This window comes from Helicoverpa zea, chromosome 4 (genome assembly GCF_022581195.2).
Source record: "Helicoverpa zea isolate HzStark_Cry1AcR chromosome 4, ilHelZeax1.1, whole genome shotgun sequence".
Lineage (NCBI taxonomy): Eukaryota > Metazoa > Arthropoda > Insecta > Lepidoptera > Noctuidae > Helicoverpa > Helicoverpa zea.
In genome coordinates this window covers 6,574,298-6,601,857 of record NC_061455.1, presented here as the reverse complement: position 1 = coordinate 6,601,857, position 27,560 = coordinate 6,574,298, and the positions used below count along the sequence as shown (strand labels likewise).

Sequence of the window (27,560 nt, the reverse complement as noted above, 5' to 3'; positions counted from 1 at the left end):
GATCAAAGTTACACCAGCATCGGTTGTACAGCGACCTTTGGTGAAACCGTATTGTTCGTTATGAAAAATGAAGTTTTTATTGAAATGGCGCAACATTTGTGCAAGCATCAACTTTTCGAATACCTTGCTGAGAACCGGTAAAACAGAAACGGGTCTATAGTTGTTTGATTCTTTGCTATTTCCCGATTTAAATAAAGGTACTACTTTACTGTGTTTCATTAGATCAGGAAACACGCCTTGGTCTACGCTAACATTAAAGATGTAAGCTAAATAGGGTGCAATAGTTTCAATAATTGACCTACACACCTTGACAGACATACCCCAAAGATCTTCTGTTGATTTTATTTTAAGATCTTTAAAGGCCTTAACAACAGCCTCGGGGCTGGTATGTTGAAATTTAAATACTGAACTGCATGGCTTTACATTTGTTTTGAGTAAATCGATAGATACGGCGGTTGAAGAATTTAATGATTTTGTAGTTTCGAAAGGTATTTTGGTGAAGAATGCTTCAAACTCTTGAGCTACTTCAAGGTTACCGTTGATGAGGCCTTTATGAGTTTCTAGGCTAAAATCAGTTTTGCGAACTTTTCGCCTACCTGTTTCGTTATTAATTACTGTCCAAGTTGTTTTTATTTTATCCTTAGAATTTTTTATTTTATTTCTAATATGAATAGATTTAGCCTGTTTACAAACGTTTTTAAATATTTTCGAATATTTTGAGACGTGGTCACGGAAACTTGGATCGGTGCTATAAGGCTTTAAACCATAAAGTTCAAACAGCTTTTGTCTACTTTTACGAATAAATAAATTTAATGCTAATAAATTTACTGTATCATAAATATTTCGTTTTAATTTCAATATGTATTACATCAACACGAAGCGTCTGTATATCGCTGACAGTTCCGAAAACTACGAAATATTCCGTAAATACTACGAAAATTTATTTCATAAAGTTCGAATTCTATCATAGACACATAGTAGGACATTTATAACATGCTTACATTTATCCGAACAAGTGCCTTTAAAGCTGCTTTACATACAACAATATTATTTTCGTATAAGTATAATATCTAGGCAAGTTTCAATAAGTTTTCTTTAACTTTTAAGTACTATTTAAGTTTTACAATTCGTAAGTACATAAGTGCGTTTAATTTATGCAAGGCTAGCCAGTGATATGCATTATAACTACTAAATCTATCAATAACTTCGTGTTACTTTCAAAAATTATCTGGAATGTAGAGATGCAACATGTTATTGCAGTAATTGGGTTAAATTTCCACTAAGGAGTTAATTATTTAAACCAGACGTGCGTCTTCAATTGTATATCAAATGAAACTGTAAAAAAATGATGGTGGTCATATCTAGAAACGAAGAAACTATTTACAGCAAAAATAAAATTGATTTTACCATGTAATCTATACTTAAGATAGCTGGCTCAACATAACAGAAAACTATAACATCATAACGTACATTATTAACTAAATTATTATTATTAAATATGTAAAAGTAAGTACGCAAATTTAAAATGACTAACATGAAAATGATATTTAACTATTTGATCGATCCAAACACCTACTAATCATAGCAGCATAGAAAAAATAGTAATAAAAAAGTATAAAAAACAGATCCACGAACGGTGAAGTGATAAATACCTTACAACTTTACAAGTATATACAAAAAAGGAAAAATATATCCAAAATCCTATATTACATAAAGTGATTTAATATTAAAATACTGCATTGTTCGTTTATTTTGTTGTTGTACAGTGTTTATAATCCGATCGGCACGACTAATACTGCATGGACGAATATTATGAAATTAATATAACTTATTACGTATTATAGACACGAACACTTGAACATACACAACAGTAGAAATGTGTGGCGCAAAAGCACGGTGCAGTTTACTAAAAAGTTAAGTACAATAGTCATTAAATTAGCTAAACATCACGCCAAAAATACAAACAAACAAAGTTCCGATTTTATTCTTCAAAATCCATCATATTCTGACGCTGGTTATATTGATACAAAAATAACTGTCACTCTGGGATATCTGTCCTATTATATTTATATTTGTATCAAATTATTTGAACCTTTTTCGAAACTTATCATTATACAATACATTGTACAGGCACTGCGCACAGTGCCAGTCGGTTTGGCAACAAGCCGTGTTTATTTTGGTATGTTTACGATTACGTATAGACAATTGAGTATAGAGTATATTGTGCTCTTTTGAGCATATAACACTACGACCGCGAACACTATTTATTTTCAAATTCCTTTAACACTATCAATCATTGAAGGTTACCAAAAATGCTGCAGTGTACGGTTTTACGATAGCTATATGTTTTATAACATTTACGAACATCAAAACATGATTATATTATGGTTTTCAAGGGCACAATTACAGTATGCACCAAACCTTAAGCATCAACATTTTTATCAAAATCTTTTATTTTGTAACAATACCGAAAACAATAAATAGAGGAACGGTAAGAGAAGTCCCGCGTGTTTTTGTGCAGTATAGCGGATCTGGGCACAGACCAATGTTTTAACAAGCAGTTTGTTGCGTTTATTCTCAGTCAGAACTGCTTCGCACGTACCGAGTGCGATCTGATTCGCGATATTGATTCATAGTCAACAAGTCTCTATTGAATTTACTAAAAGGAACATTCGTCTTAATCGTATTTGACGCTACCTCGCCATGTTCTTAAGTCAAGGTTTTATAAATATTATTATAAAAATAACATCATTAGTTATTTACTCGTATTTTCCTACTAACGAGCATAAGTATCATTTACTTGAAATTTATGTCAACTTTCTAAGAAACATCAAATAGTGTAGTAAGTACAGTGATTCCAGCATGGCATCGCATCCATTTAAATACTTGGCCCTCTGGTTAGTTGACCTTTTTAAGTCCTACACAACAGATAACATCGATTCGTTCAAAGGGTAGCCATTTATGGCCACAGAAAATCGAAGATTTATAACGCGCTCGCTACACAATTCGTATGATTGACTGGCATACGCTATTGCTAATACTCCTTGCAGTTGCTGACGACAGAAAGCAGAAACGCTGAGCGTGAAGTAAGGTTCACGTCAAATAAATTTGACCCTCTGAAATCAGCCATTTAATGCCTCGCACATGCGCAGTTGTGTATTGTAAGTACATTTTGACTGTTGCGCAGTGACTAGCAGGCAACTTCAAAGTCATTTGCTGTGAGCCGTATCTCGACGCTGAAGGAGAGGCCAGTACATATCAGGAGGCTGCCCTAGTCGAAGACGAGCAGCAGGGGCTCGGGGGCGTGGTCAGCGGCGCGGGGCGTGGCCTAGAGCGCGGGGGCGGCGCCGGCGGGCTCGAGGAAGGGGTTGGTGCTGGCGGCGCGGCCGGCGAAGGTCAGTGCGCGGCCGGTCTGCGCCAGCGCCGGCGCCCGCGCCACGCGCCCGAGCCACGCGTCGGGGTGCGGCAGCGGCGCGGCGGCCGGCACGGGCTCCGCCGCCGCCACCGGCTCCTCCGCTAGTGCACGCAGCCCCGCCGACAGCTGCTGGCACATCGCCGCCACGGGGTCCGCTGATGAAGCCTCCTGCTAAAGATCAATATCACCGTTAATGTGACGAATGGAAATGGTACAGCTACGGAGTAAAGAAAGATGAGTTAAGATGCTAGTTACGAGGCGGTCGGGTTTCTTAAGACATCTGTCAACGATTTTATTAAGAAAAATATACGGATTCCAAAGAAGACGTATAACAGGCACAGACAGTAACGTTCCTCGTCCCCCACTATTTTGGTCTCTATGATGTTGCTCGTGATATGCTTTCATTGATCTTAACGCAACTAATAAGGGAATATTTCACATAATCATCCTCTATGTATGACATACCTGTGGCGGCGGCAGTTCGGGCCGCGGCTCGGAGGCGGGCTGCGGCTGTGCGGGCACGCCGCGCGGCGGGGAGCCGAGGCCGGCGCGCTGACGCTCGAGGTTGGACGGCAGCTCGCTGATGCGGAGAGACATCTGACGCTTGAACGGCGAACTGGAATAATATGTATCCAATATTTAGAAATATTATCAAAAACCTTCGATTTTATCCTGGTATGCATGTGGATGAAAACGAAAACGTACATAAAAAAATTTGACAACTCTTGCAATACAACTTGAAAAAGAGGGAGTTAATGTTAGTATGACTGCTGGCTGAGTAGCATAGACGTGGAAAATACAATTCCCCAAACTACATAACACAATTCTCCATTGTATAATATCTAAGAAACTTTGGTTTCCTTCCTCATATACCTAGTTGATGTAATAATTATTCTTACCTGTTATTAAGATGCGCAAATCCGCGGAAAGAGCCCTGCCTCTCTAACAAATGTGGCGCAGCGTGAGGTCGCTCTACCGCGAAGGGGTTGTGCGGCGCGGGGCGGGAGGCGGCGGGCGCGATGACAGGGTGCGTGTTGGCGGGTACCACATGCCCGGTGGTGGCGCCCGGGTTGCCCACGCCGCCCAGGGATCCCACCGGGACGATCACGCCGTTACTGTTGTTGCTGTTGTTGGCGTCTGCTTCTGAAGCGCGCCTAGGTGTTATACCTGAAATGAGGAGGGGGATAAATTAGTAGTCTAAAACGTTCTAAGTGATTTAGCCCCGGAAAACCGGTACTCTATGAGATTCTATCTATTCGAGCCCCGCTTTGGAAAACTATTCCTACCCACCTTTATGATTGTGCTGTGGACAGCAAAGTGGTCTTATTTAGTTCTATTCTGTTATGTTTTTTTGACAGTTTATGTTTACACGTTATTGGCGTGCAATACCCGTTAACTTATCATAAACTATTGAACATCCTTTTACACCTTCATAACAAATTATTCATAGAATATACCAACCTGACTTGCGGAAAGACCCCTGTCTAGTGAACGCGTGGCTCGCAGCATCGATGCTCATGGACACAGCACACTCCTTGTCCCGGCGCTGTTTCCTCTCGAGACAGGCCGCGAAGGCGCAACCCACCGCGTGGGACAAGCGCTCGCCGCTGTCCCGCGACGCCAGGAACCCGTGACACATCCAGCGACGAGTTGTACCGTCGCGGCAAATGTAACTGGAAATAGGTATATGGAATGAGAGCTAAGTGATTAAGTTGGCGCAAAGTTAAAGGTGATCAGGTCGCGTACTGATGACCTGGATTTAAAGATCTAAGATTACCCAGTTTGTGCTAACCAATGCGAGTCTAGTCTGGACTAGTGCAGGGAGACATACTCGGTTCCTGTTTCCTTAACACACTAACCCGAAGAATATTCAGACTTGGGGAGAGTTTGACCGTCTTAAGAACTCAGATTTGTGGTTTCAAGGTAGTTGGAGGATCATGTAATGGAAATATGTACCTATGCTGTATTATAAAATTATGTCAAGTTATAAAGGATTGCACGAATTACAGGTGTGCTTAAAAATATGATGACACATTTCTTTAGTAAATATCATTTGAGTAAATTAGATACCTACTGTAGACAATAGGTGTATTGTCTAAAATCTGAGCCAAAGGTAATTACAGTTAATTAATTACTGAATGATAACTTGCACCTGTCAGGTGCAAGGGTGTGTCCTGTGTAGATGAAATTAATCCGATTGTATGATAACACATCCGATCATATAACAACATACATAATGCCACACCCCGTATTTTGAAAATGGGTAGAAACAGCAAAAACTAAAAAGGTATTGTTACGCATGACTTTGAAAAAAATCTGTTTGTTTTCAGATACACATGGCATCTAGGTATATCTTTCTGAGATAGCAACAGCAATCAGTATGCGATAAAACTGGTAAAAGGTCATATTTTAATGCAAACCGTTTATGCATGCAAGTCATGAAAGTTCAAATCTCTTTGGTCTTCTACATAATCACTTATTAACTTACAAATTCTATGATGTTTTAAGTTTATCCTTTTTATCGTTTTTGGATGCTTAAGGAGATTGAAAACTCAGCAAACACCTTTGACAAATACTTGGTGTATTTCCACCAGTTACCAGTTTAGGTCTTAAATAACCACCAAAAACTATATTTACCTGAATCCCCTTTCATGATTCCTGTCGGGCGCGCAGAACGAAACCTTCTCAATAGTCTGGTCGACTATAAGGCCCTTAGTTTCTTCTTCCACGACTCGCAACCCGTCGCCGCTTACGTGCAATACGGCCCGCACCGGCCGCCGGCGAGAGTTCTGAAACCACCCCATCAGTAAAGCTACAGCTAAACTAACTTACACTACACAACTATGTACTTATGACCAAGTTCACCGACAACATAAACGTCCATTTTATTTAAAATATAAAACTAGTCGTTTCCCTGCAGTTTCACTCGAAACCCGTGGGAACTACTGCTCGTGCCGGGATCAAATATAGCCTATGTTACTGGAAGAGTGTGGCTTTCCAACAGTGAAAGAATTTTTGAAATCGGTTCAGCAGTTTCGGAGCCTTTAGGATAGAAATCAACAAACGAAAAAAATAATTATTTTATTTTATTACAGTATGAACAATTAATTTGAACCATATACGTGAAAATTCATAATGAATAGTTCTTTTAAGAAAATTGACTTTTATTACGTTGTCAGTGAACTCGGGCCTCATTACAAGATGCAACATGCGGCAATCATGTCGTGGATGAGTGAGTAAACCAATTTCTTATACTTATTGGTCTGGACTTTGAGACTGACCGCTGAGTTTTTTCGATGTTATTTCTCAAGGCAGTCTAGTATACGGGCCTCATTTAGTTTTTTATGAGTGATTTATCGTTGAATAGCTTGTGTGCTAAATAAATTTCTATCTCACTGTTTTTATGCTTTTTAATGACGTGAATTTGCAAATGTGATCAAAATACAACCCTGTCAGCAAGTTAGGAGACTGCGTGCTCTATCTATGGACAGGCCATTAGAATATGCATCACCATTCGTGGAAGCTACTTCGATGCAAAATCAAATGGTAAACCACAAGAACAAATTCTGACAAGTAATAAAGGCTTACGTCAGGTTATAGCTGTTACCAAGTGATTTGAAGGTCAGATGACAGTCCCTCCATATACATTATAAAACATAGATATTTGATAGAACACATTTAAGGCTAACCTCAGCATTCTTGAGTTTCTGTTCATTAATGACGATGTCGCGTCAAGTTATTTTGTGATGTTATTAAAATATAATCAAGCAAACCCCAACACTCGAGAAAAAGCTATGATTATGATAATGATGAATAGCTATGATTATGTTAGTACATACGCAATTATATGTATTGACATAGTTCAATGTTAAGAACTGATCTTTGATCTTAGTGATCCTACAGCTATAGATTGAGAATAGCGATGCAATCATCGCTCCGAAACGTAAACATGCCAAGATGCATCAAACAGTGTCTAATCTAGTAGAGGAGGTGCGAGACTATGAAGCATCGCACTGATTCGCTCGCAGCGTAAAACAACTTCACAGTTGCTTGTACAAGGTCGGAAGAGTACCTATCTAACTACCGTCTATGCACTGTTGCGAAATCTTCGCCTCTGCGACATATTTTATAATGCAAGTAGGTGCAATACGCAGCATTTATGTTTCATACATTATTATGCGCGTAAAATGCAAACTGCTATTTTCGCAAGTCTAAAGAATTATATAGTTCACTAAATCGTTAAGTAAACGCATGCAGTCAAACTTCACTGATCACATTCTACTATTCCAAGTTACAATGCTATTTAACCTTTTCACCGCCAGTCGACAATAGCCGACAGCGCCCACCACCAACATTAAATAAAATATTCATCCACCTTTAGGTCGATTTGAATTAGGTATCGTTTAGCTGGCGCTCATATCAAGCTCGGATACGCGAGGTCCAGCGATAAAAAGGTTAAAACTCACCCTAAGCACCTTTAGCGCTTCCTCGCAGACTTGCATCCCGCGGGACTCGAAGACCTCGACGCAGCCGAGGTACTTGACGGGGAAGGTGCAGGTGCCGGCGCGCACGGCCGCCTCGTCGGCGTGCCATTGGTGCGGCCGGGCGGACTCGGGCGGCGAGCCCTTGCGCCTCCGGAACGACTCCCGGAACGAGCGCCGCAGCCGCTCCATGCCGGCGCGCGGCGGAGACAGCGCCGCGCCCGCGCGCGCTCGCCGCAACGACGCACGCACTGACGATTTCTGGAAAACAACACGTGTCTTATTAGTTATGCTTTATATTTATCTGCCTATTCATCGGTAAGTGTCATCTTTCAACTTCGTCTTCGGAGTTTATCATGATTTCTTGGCAGAACATCTTCATAGCATTATAAACTGATCACATCTCAAATTGTGCCCTTGCAGAGCAAAACGTGCAAAAAATTACATTTTCATAACTTTTGTGTTTGGGCCACGTGTTAGACTAGGAAGCTGCATAATAAAATGAGAAGAATGCTAGGCACGTCAAGCTTTACACGTGATTGGAAGATTTAGCAACAAAGACTTTGTTTAACAATGAAAACAAGCCTACTGCTCCCCTTACCTAAACATACAGGTTAACCGAGGGAGATATGCAATACATTGTTTTCTTCATCCCTTGCCCATAAGCTCATAACAACTACTACTGAAAGAAGCTGTAAATTCCATGATTTTGATGTTGACTACAGGCTCCCAGGTAACGGTAACCGTAGACGCCATGACACATCAACTATACGGTAACAATGACCATCGCCGTGGTTTCCACAAATTCAATGCTAAGATACGTGCAATAACAACAATGAATAAGAACAGCCGGACAATTGGTATTTAACGCGTACCGCTAATAATATTGTTTTGCTTTAATTTTGGAAACAGGGATAATAATTTATAAATAAAAGCGAGATGTCATTCATGTTATTTCAGCGCTTAGTCACAGGTCTATGAACGAAGACGCGGTAAAAAGTACGCTCAGAGATGCACGTCAGACTTAGCCAAATAATGACTTAGATGCTAAAGCTGAATAAATAATAAATATTAAGTAGAAAGCTCTTCTAGTAGAGATAGATACAGAGAGCTTGTTTTGTAGCATAGTCTGTGTTCTTGACAGAATAAAGGTAGCTTGTCATTATAATATTGTATTGCAGATACACAATAGTTATAGTTACAATGAATTATGTATTGTAGGAAATTAATTACCGTTCTACGGAAATCCTGTAATAACAGAACATGTAAGAACGTTTCATATAGATATTTATGTATAAATAAAAACGTGCATCATTAACACGTGTTCTTGTTCTTGCGTTTACTTCGTATTTGTGATCAAAGCAAAAGATATCAAATCAAGTGATTACACATTACGCGTATCAAATCATTCTAATTTCGTTAGTGGGTGGATCAGATAAAATTAAGTGATTAATTACCATACATAACTGTGTTTTAGATATCTAAAATGCGACACTTCTAAAATCATATAGAGGGAAAATAACATAAAAATACTGGACACTATACATTTGGGCAATAATTACGTTAATCTTTTATAAATAAGGATAATAAGGAATATTTAAATTGATGGGTTTTCCATTGATAACAAAAAAATAAAAGGTACTCTAATAAAGTAAAAGTTGCAATAACTACACATCTTACTAGCACTAATCATTAGCTAAGATGACTGTAAAAGGCATACAGAAAAGGCAGCAAAAAAATCATAAAGTCCCCAAGGATAGGCCGTGAAACCGAGCCTAGAAGCTAATTTGTAAATATAACAGGAACCTGCGTGGGAGGGTTAATCCGAAACAACCCTCAAGTATCTAGTATGTAAATGTCACATGTATTTTAGGGTAACACCTTATTATAATTTTAATAATATTCCTTTAAATTTTGAGCGTATTTTACGCACAAATGTGAGTCAGTTCAAACAAAGTTCTACGCTGGAATTCCCCAGGGGTTTTTGTCTATTTCTCTATAGTTGTGTATTTATCTGTTTTAACTGGTCATTTATTAGGTCTGATAAGCCTCTACTTATTAGATTCCGGTGTGGTTCGGGGAAAAACTCTCCAGTAATTAAATATATTCAAGCTATTACTCCTACAATTAAAATTGTTGGTACGATTTTCATAAGTAACATAAAAGTAGTAATTCATCACAAAACGAAATTTCGGAAAAATGCATGTCCTATTCCTACAGAAATGCTATTATTTTTTGATCCCTAATCCTATTATTATTCAAAATTAACTTAGCTTTTAAAAAAAAATTAAATGCCCATTACCCTAATATTGAATGAAACGTCGTAATATTCCCAGGCACATTAACTAATGACAAATAATGACAATGACACACTTATTTAGCCAGATGTGCACTTCATAATGAATCCATTATATTCATTTATAAGTGTGTGCTTTAAACTCACTATATAACACTCGTCAATCTGTCATCTGGTCATGAACTGATTTAATTAGAATGTTATGAACTTAATTGCCTTGGCATAAAGTTCAATTTAGCATAGAAGGCGTAGCTCGTGTCGTTTAACTAAAAAATGCACCAAAAAGCGGTCATCTGTTGTGTTGAAGTGTACGTGTGCAATCTGGAATCTCTCGTTACGATGTTTTTAAAATAAAGTTAATAAGTTTTGTATATTTACAGTGACATATTTGCCTTTGTTTTATTTTTATTGATTACGCTTCCCGTATAAAACTTTTAGTGATTCCTTAGCAGCTTTTCCCAACTATGTTGGGGTCGGCTTCCAGTCTAACTGGATGCAGTTGAGTATGTATATGAGCGAATGCCTATCTGACATCTTCAACCGTAGATACTTTTTGAATTCTATGGTATATTTGCTACAATAAATTAATTATTGGGATTTGTTGTACAAATCGCATACAGTCTACAAAATGAATGCACGAGGAGGAATGCCATATTGAAGAATGTTGTGTAAATTTTAGTCCCATAATATTTGTTGTTTGGCATACCCGTTTCATAGCTTTAGCGCTTATTCAAATTTAGTCAGTTCCTCAGTGGCATCCCAGATAGTCTTAGAAAGTACATAATTATGACTTTGAAAAGGTCACGTCATTAGTAGCTAGGTACTTGGCTATTAGCCAGGCCAAAACCCGCATACTCGGGCTAAACAAACAAGCTTCTCAACCTCCGGACTACCGTGAGATTTCATATCAGTGATCAATTGAGTCGATGAATAAAAACAAATTAACGTTAATGAGCTTCAACAAGTTATTGGTCATATTTGAGTGCTTGCCGTGCCAACAAAAATTAACAGCACAAATAGCTCCGAAATTCTGAACACAACTAGTTTCATAATTACAGGACTGTTAAAAGGCTAGATTACTGTACGCAAATAAAGTTTTGATTAGATAAGCACTGTTTAAACAAACGTCAGGTAAGCAACATATTTTTCTCAATATACTTAATTAACTAAATAAAGAAAAGAAAAACGTAAATAGACAATGTGTGTTTAACTATTACCTAGTTATAAAAACTGTGCGAAATCGTAGATATCTTGCTAGCAAAAAATGCTAACGTTTAAGAGGTTTGAATTATGAATATATTATACCTATTTATAAGCGTGAGCATGACGCTAGTTCGCCAATTCCGTAAGTGTGACCTGTTCAATGCCGGCAAGCATAGGTAACAACTAGACAAGGAGTACAAAGACTTAAAGCACGACACGGCGAGCACGCAGGTAACTCGTTATTATCTAGCGAGGATTTAAATTAAGCGTACGTGAGGTAGGAACTGCAGGAACAATAAAGGTGGCCATATTACATAGTTTAGTATGTATTCAATGACTCAAGTTGAATAATGAATAGCAAATGAAGCTAATTCAAATGAATGTACCATTTTGAGGTCGACATTGGCTGCCGCCTGTGCCCTGTCGAACGGCTCGTGCGCTGATGATCCTTGGTTCCCCATTGTGCAGGAACTTATCACAGTAATATCTTCGAAACGAACTTCACTCACGGAACGCAAATTCACTAGATAATGCTACATCCACATCACTTTGTGTCGTCACTATTCACATTACGGCGAGCGTATCCGCAAACTAATATTTAACGGCTATTTCAACATTTCATTCACTAACATCACACACGTTGCCTAATGTAAGAATATTGTCCTCCTCTGATAAATGTTCTATCCGCACCACAGAAAGATAATAATTTCGACGAAGTTGAAACTCGACAAACATGGCAAAGCCCAGAATAAATAGTTTAGGTCTGCGGAATGCTGCAACCTTGTCGGTTGGCGCATAAAAACATTCGGTATTTACGCTGGTGCCTCATTAATCACTCACGAAATTAGTTTTATTTGTATGGGTTTTAATTAAATACCTGTTGCATTTAAAACTTTGCATGTTGTAAACTTTCGATCCGATCATCTAAGATGCGGTAGTAACAACAAATACAATACGAGTCGTGTGAATTCGTTAACAATAATTTTTAAAAACGGGGGTCAACTTTTCCCACAAACGATGAATAAACGCAGAGAGGCGCATTGAACCCGGTACCCGGTCGGCGCGGGGAGAGAGGTAAGGTAGGTAGCTGGGAACGACTGCCGATGCCAGCTGAACGTTATTTTTTCCCACAGCATTGTTCTTTGGACCGTAGCGAGTAACGATTAGAGAACTAATCCACTTTTTCTAAATTTGCACAAACACCTTCGTTTATAAACGGATGCACTAAACTTCATTTTGACTAGTAAATAATTTAGGAATGTAGAAGGAATTTGGAAAAGAAGCGCGCGCGCCGCGCCTTGAGCGACCAACTGTCGCACTGACTAGTGACTGTGGGTCGTACCGCGTGCGCCGTGAATCGCACAAACCCTGCAGCGGAGTCCCCGTCCCGTCCCACACCGCGCCCCGCAGACGACCGGTCCTTTGCATTGTCAAGATTGACGACCGGTGAGATCATCATACGAATCGCCTGTCTTTAATTCGTACTCTATAATTCCATATTTCTTCCAATCAAGATATAAAATTCGTCTCAAGTTCCAAGAACGTTGCCTTATCGAATCAATATTTTAAATGAGTAGGAGTGCTCTCAAGCAAGAATTCTGCAACTTGATCAGGCTTGGTTTTCATTGAATGAAATAATGCTAATATTGGGCTCATCTTTGTATCGAGAGCGTACGCCATGACAACAGCTGGAATAAGCACGTGCGAGCGGGACTGGGACGGACGCAGGTGCAAAGCTGGAGAGCTCATTGTTGGCGTCCGAAGTTGGAACATATGGCTTTTGAACGTCGGCTCGGAACATTTGAGTACATGCGACTACAGACTGCACCATTTATTTATAGATGCTGAAGCATCTGCATCAACGTGCTCGTTGTTATTTTCTATACCAATTGTGTTTTATTTGGAACAGATTTGTTTACACTTTGGGAATTAGAGCACGTAGCACATGTTACTTGCGAAACTTTGGGATTGAACTTTGTTGTATCAGATTATTGCAACACTTGCACAAGAAAACATTGCCGGATCCACCTTTAAAGCGGATATTGATGAGTCTGTGGAGGCATTTATGGTAGATGGCGGTTTTGAGATGACTTATAAAACATACGCAATTTAATGCAATCTATAACTTAATTCAGTATAACGGTTATGAAACCTGAAAACTTAACTTATCCAACACCGCCCAAAGTTTTACGTGTTACTTTAAAATGGTCTACAAGTTAATATCTCTCAGGTGATTGTAAGTAAAAACTGTTATCCTTCCTGAGTCACACGCTGACTCACTGCATGGCAATGACTGGACGGATCCGAGACTGAGGTTTCCGATTGCACTCGTTATGATAATCAGTATCAGGAAAGAAATCACATTATGCTTCAGCCTTGGGTGGTGATTCTAATCATAAAACATGATTAATAGAGGTAAAACAACAAATAAACTGTTATAAAATAGTGCATAATAATATAATGAATAATATGTATTAAATCGGGTGTTGATTGCCAACAGTTTTTCCTAAAAGAGATAAAAAACGATTTTAAGCCCAATTTTACAAATGGGAAAAACCAGGACATATTTGTATGCCGAACCAGCCCACATGGAAGCGATATTTGAATGCAACATTGATTTAAACTATTTTTATTCTAACGAAGTTTTATGTTAAGCTTCAACAGAATTTGGATAAGTCACTGTATTTTTAACTACTGGTCATTTAGATGTCTTCACGACTTTGTAACAAGCACTCTTATCAGCGGTAAGTTGCCCCGAGATCGATAGGCATCTATATTTACACTTTAAATGCTTCAAATTCTAAAATCGATTTTCACCAATGCCGATGCCGCTAGCTATTTGAACGTACCTGTCCGTCAATGTTGACATTTTGCAGCGAATGTAGCTTTCTCTACAGCTACTGTTTAAACATTGCATTAGTAAGCAAGGCAAGCAACTCTCTCAAGTTAGCCATAATGCTTTCAATTAACGTAAGCAAACCACAATGAAGAAAAGAAATAGGACAGAAACTATAAAATCAAGAAATAACGAGGATATCAATCAGAACAAAGAAACTTAAAAACAAAGACGACGTCAGTAAGACAACGAAGTTTGATTATGTACAGCTATGAAATATTTCATGGAAGATTAAAAATTCGCACTACCTCGTCAAAGTAATGAAATCGTATAATTTTGATTGTACCATAAAATGACTCAAATGCAATCACTGCATGACGTCTCATTAAAAGAGCCATCGTATAAGGTTTGTATAATTATATACCTATCATAATAATGTCATTCAACTCTGAGACATTCTAGAGGAAACCCTACTAACCCTATTTGTAGTTGTTTACCTACTCTGATGCAATTACTGTGACATAATATCTATGACCAACATGTTAGCACTAAGCATTACATCGCTCACAGAGGATATCCCGCGATTTGTTACAGTGGCGTTAATTTATGCAAATAAATACGTATATGAGTATAAAATTATATCCGCTAATGCGTCAATTGAAGAAGTAAATAATTATTTGATACATCACGCCTGCAATATTAGTGTTAGAACCAGTAAAAAGCAGTGCAGAGGACACTGACATTGTTCCGCTTCCAGCAACCGTAAAATTGCTAGCACGATCATTGTCTATTCGGCAATAATTTCCGCCAACAGTACCGTCCTTTTCAATCGCAGTACCGTTACTTGACACTTAGGTATCTACTCCTACATAGTTCACAACACAATGACCTCAATTTGGGAAATGATAGCACCCACTAACAGACTCATTCAGATTGTACAGATGTTGAAATTATTGAGGTTTGTTCAAATGGTTTTTTCAAATAGTCTTGCAAGTGTATACTAAGTACATACATACTTACAAACAGCACAAACAAATAAATAAAAGTTGACGTTAATAACGCACAATAAACAATCAGTGCCAATAAGCTGTTACTTCTACTGAGTATGTGTGCCGACTAAAACAATGTCATGGAAGATTTGAAGACAGAAGTGGAAGATTGTTAAGTTTTTCTTTATAATTTATTTACTTCCGTTGATTGCAAAACGGAATAGCAAGGCATTTTGGTTTTAGGACATGCTGTGCATGCTACTGATGAAAACCTAAATTGGTACATATTAATAACCAGACATAACAAACGAGCATTTAGCATGGTCAATGGATAATTGCTCTATATTATTATTCAGATTTAACGACAATGTACATTTGCATCCATATCGCATAGTTACTACAATAACGTAGAGAAGTTTAACTGTACTAGTCTAGTCGAGTTGTGAAGCTCTACAAGTCTCCGTATAATCAAAATCAATTCAATTGAATGAAAATTGCAAAATTCGTATAAAGTTTCCGTTCGATCGGGAGCATTCATTTTCACGATTTCCATGGAATATTTTCTGCATCGGAAGCAGATACAAGGAAACCTATTCGTATCGAAGCTAAACTTACTGTATCTGCAGATAACCAAATACGGATCGTCGTTAAAATCATGGCATCAATATAACCAGACGTTTTTCATGTTGAGGATCTTGCTTTCTATTTGAATGAAGAGGATTCTTTTACAATATATGTATGTACATTTAAAATGGATTCACCATGTCGGTAAATTAGTCATTTCCGCGTTTATTTTTATCAAAGTTAGTGGTTCCCCATTTTTGTTGTGACGTAGGTTTGTTCAGTAATATGGGACCTAAAGGAGATCCTTGTGGGACACATCAACCTATGTCAGTAAAAAATATAATTTATAAAATATTTTTAAAAGGATGCTTAATACGGCTTCGTTGGGCGCTAAATTAATCTTGGTAAAGTGATCCCAAAAATATTTCATCTAAACGGCGAAGAAAAAGCTGAGATTAACTTCACCTTTACCTCACTAGATATGTAAACGTAGCAAAAGTGTATTATTTTTAATAAAAAAGAAACAGAAAAATATCCACGAGGATGATTATAACTTCAAGGTGAGCCATATTGGATCGGGTTTGACTGGCGACTTTGAAGCCATTAAGGACGACAAGATTTTTACAAAAAAATATTATAATGTGACTTTCTTTAGCTATACCTAGGCGAATGTCTAAGAAAAAGTACTTTATGCGTAGCATTAGGAATTTCTAAACCCCATAGATAAATAGGAACGCTTCTGTCCAAACAAAATATGGAACAACGGTGAATTTGAAAATGGCGATGGACATATTTGTCAGTAACATTTTTTTTATATTTATAACGGACATTATGCCATCCCTGGCCAAGGTTGTGAATAAGAATGCTATTGCGCATACAAAGTCGGCTCATCTTGGTCTACTTGTGCTGTATCTTCAATTCCTATAGCATTGTGATCACGTTTGTAACACAGCGGATGTCACGACCATGTGACTTGTTTGCAAATGTGGTCTTCTAAGGCAGCGGTTCCCGAATTCTTTTGGCTTCGGAACCCTTTTCGTTTCACCATTTTTCGGCGGAACCTTACCTTAAGTAAGAAGTAAACTAAAGATGTAAATACACTCAGGTACGGCTCGTGGCGTGTGGTAGCGCACCAAATGGTTATATGGTTAGAGACATATTCATTATACTCAGGCGTAGCATGGCTACCTATCTGCCACAAGGGCCAGAAAACAATTTAGCCGCCCTTGACTTTGTGTATTATGTGAATAGTTTTCAGTTTGAAGACTGACAAAGTAAACGCAAAAAGAAATAGATTGGGTTTGTACAGGTGCGAGGCGAGCGAGCGCGATTTTTTTTAACTAAAAGAAGAAGTTCCAAGCACCCGTTAGCATTGAAAGACATTCAGTGGTAGCCGGTATCGCGAGCGAAGCGAGCGCGAATTTTTTTTAGTTTAAGTACCTACACAAAATAAACAAAACCACTGTAAATTAATAAGGTCTCAAAAAGTACAATATCCACAAAAAAAGCAAATGCAAATGAATAAGCAGCTAGCGAAGAAAGCGCTATTGCTTTTTCTGAACCAGAGGAATAATAAATGAACATCAAAGGAAACCTCGACGCAAGAGCGCGAAATTTTTTCGGTGTTGGATACTTGAGCAATGAAACGAACCTAAAAGCATCACACGTAACATGGAGTCGCGAGCGAAGCGAGCGCGAAATTTTCGGATTCGCGGAGGTCAAAAATTGGAAATAATGTCAAATGTCACACTTTGATTCATGGTAAAAATAGCCACTGGAAATACTCGTATGCCGTTTCATTTCACGTCCTGTCAAATGTATGAAAACGTATAATCCTGGCGATAAAATAAGCCTCGCTACCTACTTTTGCCGATTGCCGAAGACCTGGAGGTATTAAGTTAATCTACAATTTGTAAAAAACGGAATTAAATTATCTGCTGCCGTGGCCTTCCCCCGCCACTTGTCGCGAAAGTACGAGACTTACACTCCCGAGTGGTACCAACCTACATGGTGCCAAAATGGAATTTTGGAATGCAATATTTAAAACAATTTAATTGAAAATGAATAATAATATAATATTGTCAAAAGTGAAACGATTTACCATATGGAAATCTTGAATTTTCCACGGAACCCCTGAGGGCCTGTCACGGAACCTCAGGGTTCCGCGGAACCCCATTTGGGAACGGCTGTTCTAAGGCTTTGTAGCCACCAGTGTGTGAGCGTCTTTGCGATTGAACGGATATTTTCGTGATTACCCGCTGTTCATTCTTCATAAGAAACTTTAATATTCGTTCATTGTTTTTATTCTCCGAACTGGAAGACAATCAGTTTTACTATCAGATTTTGCTGTATGGGATTTACACAGCTGAATAACTTTGTTGTGCTTGGAAGTGGAATAGAGAGTGATCCAAACGTTGAACAGTGTGTTTGTGGGACGAAATAGAAATTGGTTACCAAAACGGCGCAATACGGAGAAGAAGCAATGACCGCTTGGACAATGTTTAGTTGGCGAAGATTATACAATGGCAGAGTGGCGGACTGTGGGGAAGAGAGTCACATCGAGCTACCGGCAGATACCAGGCAGCTGGTGTACAACGTCTACGTGTACTTCAGCAGACGGCCCGGGAGGAGTGCCAAAGCGGCGCTGACGAAAACTGCAAGTGCTACCATGATACCTAGAGACATTGTCGCTGAAATTGTACGGGACAAATACCGTAAATGAAAATGACATCTTATAAGCAGATTTATTGGTTCTAGCGTAATACTGTGGGTACATTATCATCAATGCATTGATAAATCATTAGCTACTGTGTGCTACAAACATCTAGATGTTTAAGTAGAAACTGACTACGTGATGCAAGTAATTAACCTACTTTTTTCATGTGAATTTTGTGTCTTTGTAGTGTCTCTGGGTATTATTTACCAACGAAGACGGTCATTCATTCTGCTAGCAGTGTATTTTCTGCCGTTCGTTTCAGTGGAAAGCTAATAAAAGTATGTGTAGTTTGACATTTGTCACTACGAACGTGATTGTTTGCAGACGATTAAACAGAACAATGAACGGTTCGATTGAATTATATGGCGCGAAGAAAAACGGTTTTACAATCACATCTGTTTACTAGCATGTTTTTATTTTCTTTCTATGCGGCATGATGAAAACTATACGAAATTAGTCATAATTCATATAACAATTATTTCTTTCGAGCCGCGAACGTTTGGATAGAACAATTTCTTAGTTTGATTGAATTTGAATAAGTCCGTCATTCGCTATTACTTGTAAAGAGTGATTTAGTTCAATTTAATGTTCGTAGAACTACAGTAATTATAGTTCGGCCATTCAGAGAATGCGTTCCTGACACGTCGCGATTGAACTGACGACGTAACTACATTCATTGATTATTGATATAATAATGTTGATAGAACAATTTCTTAGTTTGATTGAATTTGAATAAGTCCGTCATTCGCTATTACTTGTAAAGAGTGATTTAGTTCAATTTAATGTTCGTAGAACTACAGTAATTATAGTTCGGCCATTCAGAGAATGCGTTCCTGACACGTCGCGATTGAACTGACGACGTAACTACATTCATTGATTATTGATATAATAATGTTGTTTTAATGCTCCTCAATTGTTAAAACGGTAAACAACCAGCAAAAATATTTTTATCGTAACTGCAACGCCATTGCAAAGTTACGTCGTCAGTTCAATCGCGACGTGTCAGGAACGCATTCTCTGAATGGCCGAACTATATATACTAAAAGCAAAGGTATTCAAAGGAGAATGGTGCAGTTTGTCTTCAAAATTAGGCTTTTGAACATTCACATTTCACATATAAATCTGATTTAATTAAGATCCGATACGATTCAATCAGGTCAATATTCGTTTACCGATTACGAGGAAATAATAACGGTAGTTTTAATTGGGTTAAGGGTTTAACAAATGGTTATCCTTGAAAGAGAACGTAAACTAAATAACAACAAAATTATGCTAAGTTTAACAGAGTGTAACGATCTCATTAAGTAATATCGTGTGAATAAATTTACAATTAAGTATAAACTTTTGTAATCAGATACCTACTGAGGTTTAACAAAGCAAGTTTTATTTTAAGTAAATAATATTTCAGTACAATTTTTTGTTCAATAGGGTAATAAGAAATAGCATAGGTAAAGCGTACTAATAATACATAGTTAAGTACCAACAGGTAGATTTCTTGCTGTTATTCTGACTAAATAAACAATTGCAAATAATAAGCAGTGCTACATTAATTTATCTGTATTGAACTACTTACGATCTAAATTCAAGTAATGTTGACGTACGAAACGCTCAAGATATCTGAAGAACACTACACATCGACACACTAGGCAGCACAGAACGTAACTGAACTCTCGACTTTGTCACTCTTAGAATTTGCTAAAAAACGCTGTTGGTAGCAAAAAGTTGTTATGATGTATACAAGTACGTAGAATATTTTCCGCCTTCCAACAATAACGTTTAACTCGAGTTGAAGATCAAACTAAAATTAATATTTGCAGAAGTGCCAAGTTCCGAGACGTAACACCAGCACTGCACTAATTACTACACTGCACTATTTCAGGCGCGTGAGCACGTGAACCACTCTAGTAGACTGATTCATAGCGATCCACAACACCGACTAACTGGCTGAAAGTTTCAACACTACAGAAATTGCCGAAGGTCGCGTGTCTGATAGGTACAGACGAATATCTGTCGACTGAGAAACCCATTCATTACTGCCTTGAATAAATTACAGACGTAAAACAAACTGTAAGGCGTAGGTTCGTTGATTCAGGATAATGTATTCAGAAACTTAACTGTTAAAACCTAACACGAACTATTGGTTAGATTTAGTTGTCGCGTGGGCAGCACAGCTGTTTGTAATTTGTTGTTTGATGTTTATCGGCCTTTAGACACTTCATAATAATTAATATGGTGTATTTACCTATACCAACTTTTATGTGCAATCAATGCAAGACTGATATTATTGATTACCTTTGTCAAGTAGCATAGTTAATCCGAATGTAAATTAGGACGAACCTAGGTAAGTTTTAAATTGTTTTTCTGGATCACTTTTCATGGTCACTCACCATGACCTTAAATTAAAAAGTAGATATTCATGCAGGTACATTTCTCAGTGAGTATATTACACCACTGTAGATAGTCGTTAATTAAAAAAATACTGGTAGGAAGTAATGTAAACAAGTACCAATAATGGATGACCAAAGTTGTATACTTAGTTAACTATCTACTATAGTCTGTTTTTTAATCTCGTAGACTAAATTGACACTTGCAAAATGTCAAACTTTCTAATAATTTTGCTAGCTCTGTGGTGCAGTGTTGTACTTACGATACCGGTTCGTTGAATCGTAACTTTTTACAATAAGTCATCCTGAAATAATGGGCTTATCCTTGATGATTACGCATGGCTTTGCGTGGTCAGATATCCCTGGCAGTTTGTAGCACGTCGTACAGCCATGTGTACGTACGTGAATTTTAAATATAAAACTTTGAATGAATATTAAATTCGTCTATTATAGATAAAAAGTTACGATTCAACGAACCGGTATCGTAAGTACAACACTGCACCACAGAGCTAGCAAAATTATTAGAAAGTTTGACATTTTGCAAGTGTCAATTTAGTCTACGAGATTAAAAAACAGACTATAATGGGATAGTGGTCTAAACAGTCAAAACCAAGTAACTACCTAATAAATTGTTATAACATGGCATATACCTATCAATAATGATCTTTATTGAATTCCACGCACCGTAAAGAAAACGAACCGATGATATCTATCATTATCTTTACAGCAAACAAACCGTTATCAGAAACGGCAAACATGTTAATTGGTGAAAATGTTATTTATGCACTAATTAATGTGATGATTACGCTTTCTTAGGTTAAAGCGTGCTTAGTTCACCTACACATCTAGTTGCAAAATGATCTGCGCTGAATCCCTTCACTTTTATGTAGGCTGACAATGACTAACCGCGTATGCACCCATGTGTATTCAAGTAGGTAGACTAGTTGCATAACTTCTTACGTTTGGATGAATTAAACCTCTGTGGATTAACATCTGCCTTTACAACGTTCACTAATAAATTGTAACCTACTGTAGATAGAACCTCATCGTTGATTTTCAGAATCCTGATAACCGGAATAACGAACGTTGACATAGCAACACATCTTTATGGCTCTCCATTATTTGCTCTATCATAACATCTCTATTTCGGAGCTGACACACTTGAATGTGAGATTTTGCGTATTTTTGGACTCTTTGGCTTAATGTCTCTCATATTAGATTGATAAGTATTATGTAGGTGGGCCCTTAATTAATAAATGATGACCTTTAATCGATACAATATAGGTAGATACGCCAGTTCGGCTGAACTGAAGAGGACACTTTATTTGTGTCAATGGGTTGATTGTAAAATCTATTTGCAGTAGGCGGCCGATCGTTCCGAGGCGCCGCCGATCGTTACTCAAGGTGATATTCAACTGTTTTATGTTTTTTACACACACATTTTTCTTTTGATAGCTCACGTATCGTACCTACTTACGAACATGTTTACGAACGTTTATTGCAACAGTTTGACTATTATTACAGTTTTGTTTAGATGATTTTATATCGGCAGTTATTTTGTTAGGATATGTTTTGGAGTTTTTGCTAATGATGGTTGATTTTGGCGAATCAGCTATCATAGGATAAATTTAATTTACATACCTACAGTAGTTAAGTAAGATCCATGCCAGTGATCAGCATATTAGTTCCACAAAGTTTAAGTCAAGATGTTCGTTTTCATTTACCCCGCACATTTTTCTAAATGTCTATCGCAAATGACTATACTTAATCTTCGCTGTTTGACAAATGATATGGTCGATAACATCATTTTGTATGTGTAGGAGTAGAAGGATTGTTGTGGCGAGATGTGACTGCGGCAACGTCTAACCTTATGAAACGATCGATTTGCGCGCTGGCCAGCTTGTACAGATGTGCCATACTGAACAAGACAAATTACTTTGTTTATGATACCAATGATTATATTATACTTATTCCATATTGATGTCTGAATTATAAAACAGATAAGTCTATGTTCTCAGGCACAGTCCTTATTTCAACGTTAATATTTTAGCGTCGAGAATTTAGGACGTTGTGATTAGGTAATGCCTAGAAGATGTAGAAATGAACTGTTTCATAGATACACATATATTTTTAAATCGAAGGTGACATACTTTTACGATGCTGCCCTTCAGACTTCATATTTCCTGTTACGTACAGCGTAACCACTTTGCGTTGTTGTTATAAACTGATCTAATTAGTAAACGGAGCTTGTGAACTACCCATCCTAGGGTATACTTCATGCTAGAGTTGTTCAATCAATTAAACGTACCGTGTAGGAATAGATGGCCCAGTTTAGGTTTATTGAACATTCTTTTTATCACAGAGCTATTGATCTGAAGGACCATACATAAGACACGTTTTCATCCAGATTCCAGAGATAGCGTGAGTCATGACGGAATTGCAAATACGCTTCTCGTTTTGCAAAGAAATAACTATAAGTAGTTAGGTACTACAACGTATCATAGCACGGCCACCGTCCTTGACTCTTACATAAATGAAACACGTGAAACGATTTCAAACTCGTGCCAAAAGCTCTTCAATCAGTGGTGTCTGTAATTGTTAAAGAAATACTCGAAAATATAAGACAAAGGCTATTTTTTTGCACGCCTACCAGTCCATTTACATAAGAGTCATTAAGGATCTGATATTCTGGTACTGATCAGCATTTTACGAGTCACGCTCAATACGGTCGAGTGACGTAGCTGGAGTTCGCGCCGGGACGACTCGCCTACATTATTGCTTTGAGCTAGACATTTGATGATAGTATGGACATGCAAACCCTCTATGGAGTTCGTCTACCTACCTATACCACGACATTCTATTTATGAAATGACGAGAGGACGGATATGAAAGCTCTAATTGATAGTTTCCTATTTAATTTGCAGTTGCTACATACATGAAGCAACATTTAATGGGTGTTTATTCCATACATTAGTTAGCTTTCGTTGAAACTCAGAATAACATGCATGCATATTGCTACAAGGTAAAATTTATACCTGCCAAGGCTTTTTACCCTATAATCTGGGTTGTCTCTCATATCAATATAATATAAATACTAACATCATCCTCCGAGCCTTTTTCCCAATCATGTTGGGGTCGGCTTCCAGTCTAACCGGATTCAGCTGAGTACCAGTGCTTTACAAGAAGAGACTGCCTATCTGACCTCCTCAACCCAGTTACCCGGGCAACCCGATACCCCTTGGTTAGACTGGTGTCAGACTTACTGGCTTCTGACTACCCGTAACGACTGCCAAGGATGTTCAATGACAGCCGGGACCTACAGTTTAACGTGCCATCCGAAACACAGCCAATGGTGTCTAAGATATACTTAGAAAGTACATACAGACTTAGAAAAGTTGCATTGGTACTTGCCTGACCTGGGATCGAACCCGCGCCCTCATACTTGAGAGATTGGTCCTTTACCCACTAGGCCACCACAACTTTAATATAAATACTAACAAATAGTATCTAATTATAAGCATTAGTAATATAGACATAAATACTAATAAACAGTATCTAATTATGAGCATATAAAATGTTCAATAGCATGGCTGATTTGCGCTTAAAATTGATCATATTTTCCAAATTACTGTTTATTCTAGTAAATATCTGATACGTTTTGATAGTTACAATTTTGCCAGTCTCATTATACTGTAGTAATTTATTTCAAAATTGTCTTTAATATTGACTTCTCAATTACTGTGTGTTGTGACGATTCATTTAGACCTAGTTATATCATTTTCATAAAAAAAAAGTCATCCAAAGGTTCATTGTGTTACATTATTTGTACTTATAATATGGGCAAGGGCGGATCCACCGTTGTGGGCACGATGGGCATGCCCACAACCTTAAAAGACTTGTGACCTCACACTTTTACGGTCTTTTGAAATCGATAGGCTGATCATAACACAAGGGAACGAAATAAGACTTTTTTTTGTTGCATTTAATTTTATTTATAACCGTTGTTTACTAATTCGAGGTCACCATATTTTTTTTCCCCAGTAAGGGGTTTCCTCCTGCTTTTAATAGCTCTGTTGTAATGCCATCCTCGCCAGGGGCTTTTCCATTTTTGAGCTGTCTCAGAGCGATCTCGATTTCGCCACTGCTGACTTCTGGCAGGTCTTCGGTGAAATGGCGTGTTAATGTGGCTCTAGAATCCTCATTTCCGGGATCAGGTCGAGGCTATGCTCGGCATTTCTCTGAGGGATCGCATCAGAAATGAGGTAATCCGTCAGAGAACCAAGGTCATCGACATAGCCCACCGAATCAGCAAGCTGAAGTGGCAGTGGGCTGGCCATATTAGCCGAAGAACCGATAACCGTTGGGGTAAACGAGTTCTAGAGTGGAGACCACGCCTCGGCAAACGTAGTGTAGGACGTCCTCAGGCACGGTGGAGTGATAACTTGCGCAAGACGGCTGGCAGGAGCTGGATGCGAGAAGCCGAAAATCGATCTCAGTGGCGTGCACTTGGAGAGGCCTATGTCCAGCAGTGGACTGCGATAGGCTGATGATGATATTTTTTTTCTAACAGCTTTAGTTTTTGAGGTACTTTTGTGTCCCAAAACTCAAAAAATTCGCGGCTTCTTCACTTTGCGGTGATTTGAGTCCAAAACGTTCGATTAGTTTAAGTTAAAATTTAAAAGTAGAAAAGGATAGCACCCAAATAACGCCCTCTTTCAGCACTTTCTGGTTAAGAAGAAGCAGTGAAGAACAAACTTCTCAGCAACACAGCTGTCTATTACCGTAAAATTATTATTATTTACAATAGGCACTATTTAAAATTTTTTAGTTGTTTTGGTACTGTTTTGTTCCAAAGTTTTTCCCTCAGAAGTTACTTTTTTTTACTTCTTTGGGTGATTTCGTGTTCCAAAACTCCAAAATTTTGCGCTCGCTGCGCTCACAGCTTCTTAATTTCACAGTAGTTTTTTTATAATTTCTCTAGGTAATTTGTGGCACAGAACTCAAAAATTTCGCGTTCGCTCCGCTCGCGCAACTTTATACGCTTCTATTGTACGTCTTCACTTTTGATTTTATAACTTGGTACCTACAACACAATCTAAAAATTTTCCGGCTTGCTACGCTCGCGCAAAAAAAATACTACTCACAATCTTTCCATTCCATACATAGGGGTGCTTTAGCAATGATAGCTCCCGGTACATAAGCTAGAGACGGAACTGATAGTGAGCATAATATGCGTTTAGATATATTCCTAAAAAAAAAAACTACTCACAATCTTTCCATTACATAGGGGTGCTTTAGCAATGATTGCTCCCGGTATATTTTTTTAAATCGGTCCGACTTCCTCCTAAGTTTATTTTAATTCCTAATGCCAAAGTCCTGATGCTCAGAAAAAAGGAAATAGTTTAATTCAAAAGTTCATAAACGACTTGCATGATTGTTACTGAGCATGTTCATGCTCCGATTTGTACTTAGCCGATTTTCTAGTAGCTGTGACCATAACCTTTTTTGAGGGTTGGATCCGCGCTTGAATATGGGATGATATATTATTTAGGCGTAGTGCCAGACTTTTTTCATTGAACGCAGACATTTACATTGGCTGTCATCCATTTTTATGAACATTAATATTATTTAGGGTATTGTCTGAGGCTGTACAAATGCTTTAACTCTTAAAACATTTTATGAAATAATTTACCTTAGTTTAACTATTTACACATAGTCTAGAAATAAACTGATATGCTTCAGTGTGTAAGGAAAACCACAATTCATTTGATTTGAAATTCAGATAAATTATACAGAATATATAAAGTGTAAAGAATCTTTTTAATATTTTTTACTTCATAATGATAACTAAACATGAGTAATAAACATGTCAGTAATATTTTCTTTTTTCACATTATCAAAGACTACAAGTTTAGTTACCATTGTTTTACTGTTGCTATGGTATGGCACAACTTCTTACCTCTCTGTGTTATGATATCATAATAATGAACTAACAAAGGAAAAAATAATAAATATATAAAGCATTATTAGAAAAAGTATCAATAAAAATTATATTTTATTTTTCACTTTGTTATTTCTGTTAAAATTACAAACTTTTGGGAGTAGGTAATAGGTACCAGCAAGAATCTTATAAGACTGAACAGAATGGTATGAGTAATTACAATTTTATCAATTAAAAGTATTTAATAAATCATAGTTGCAGTAAACAGCAGTAAAGCGTGACCTGTAACTGATACCGCGCGCTACAGGCGGATATCTTGATAGATATGATAACTTGCTTGTAGTTGATATATACTTACCTATCATAAAATGTAGAATACTACGGTATCCTTCACAGCTGGCACATTATTAACATTATTCTATACATCTACACATTGAGCTACTTATATCCTTTTTAAACTACTCGCTCGCTTTTATAAACAGTGAAATAGCGATAAGCTTTCTAAAATAACTAAAACTTATCACTCACGTTTATGGAACAGGTACTTGGCTTCGATGTACACGACAGATATTACTTTACAGACTTGAATAATTTTTATTTTTTTTGGCTTTAGTACTACACAAGAATTTATGAAATCCAATTTTTGGATTTAAAAAAGGCTTGACTTGAAATAAAAGAGATGTTAGCCAACCAACCAACAGCCCTTTCTTTAGCCGAACTGCGAATTAAATTTAC

At 37.7% G+C, this 27,560-nt stretch overlaps 1 protein-coding gene across 6 annotated transcripts; it reads right to left on the bottom strand.

The window, feature by feature from the left end:
• Nucleotides 1-862: 862 nt before the first annotated feature.
• On the bottom strand, nt 863-27,533 carry LOC124629496 (protein numb). 6 transcript variants are annotated; one of them, XM_047162881.1, is made up of 7 exons: nt 27,184-27,533; nt 7,882-8,157; nt 6,053-6,204; nt 4,877-5,088; nt 4,315-4,582; nt 3,881-4,031; nt 863-3,586 (listed from the first exon to the last, which is right to left on the bottom strand). In XM_047162881.1, exons 2-7 carry the CDS (start codon nt 8,086-8,088, stop codon nt 3,329-3,331), a joined length of 1,248 nt encoding a protein of 415 aa, XP_047018837.1. In that variant the 5' UTR covers nt 8,089-8,157; nt 27,184-27,533; the 3' UTR covers nt 863-3,328. The 6 variants fall into 6 exon arrangements, with proteins under 6 accessions (XP_047018837.1, XP_047018839.1, XP_047018840.1 ...); XM_047162883.1 differs by having other exon boundaries at nt 27,354-27,533; XM_047162884.1 differs by lacking the exon at nt 27,184-27,533 and adding an exon at nt 20,074-20,423.
• Between the last annotated feature and the right edge of the window lie 27 nt (nt 27,534-27,560).

Bases quoted from the DNA above. Each gene is read 5' to 3' on its own strand.
- LOC124629496 (XM_047162878.1), bottom strand. From the start codon at position 11,856: ATGGGGAACCAAGGATCATCAGCGCACGAGCCGTTCGACAGGGCACAG. The intron at 8,158-11,781 runs GTACATTCATTT...GTTGTTTTCCAG, and splicing joins CCAATGTCGACCTCAAAATG to AAATCGTCAGTGCGTGCGTC. The intron at 6,205-7,881 runs GTGAGTTTTAAC...GGGTGGTTTCAG, and splicing joins AAGCGCTAAAGGTGCTTAGG to AACTCTCGCCGGCGGCCGGT.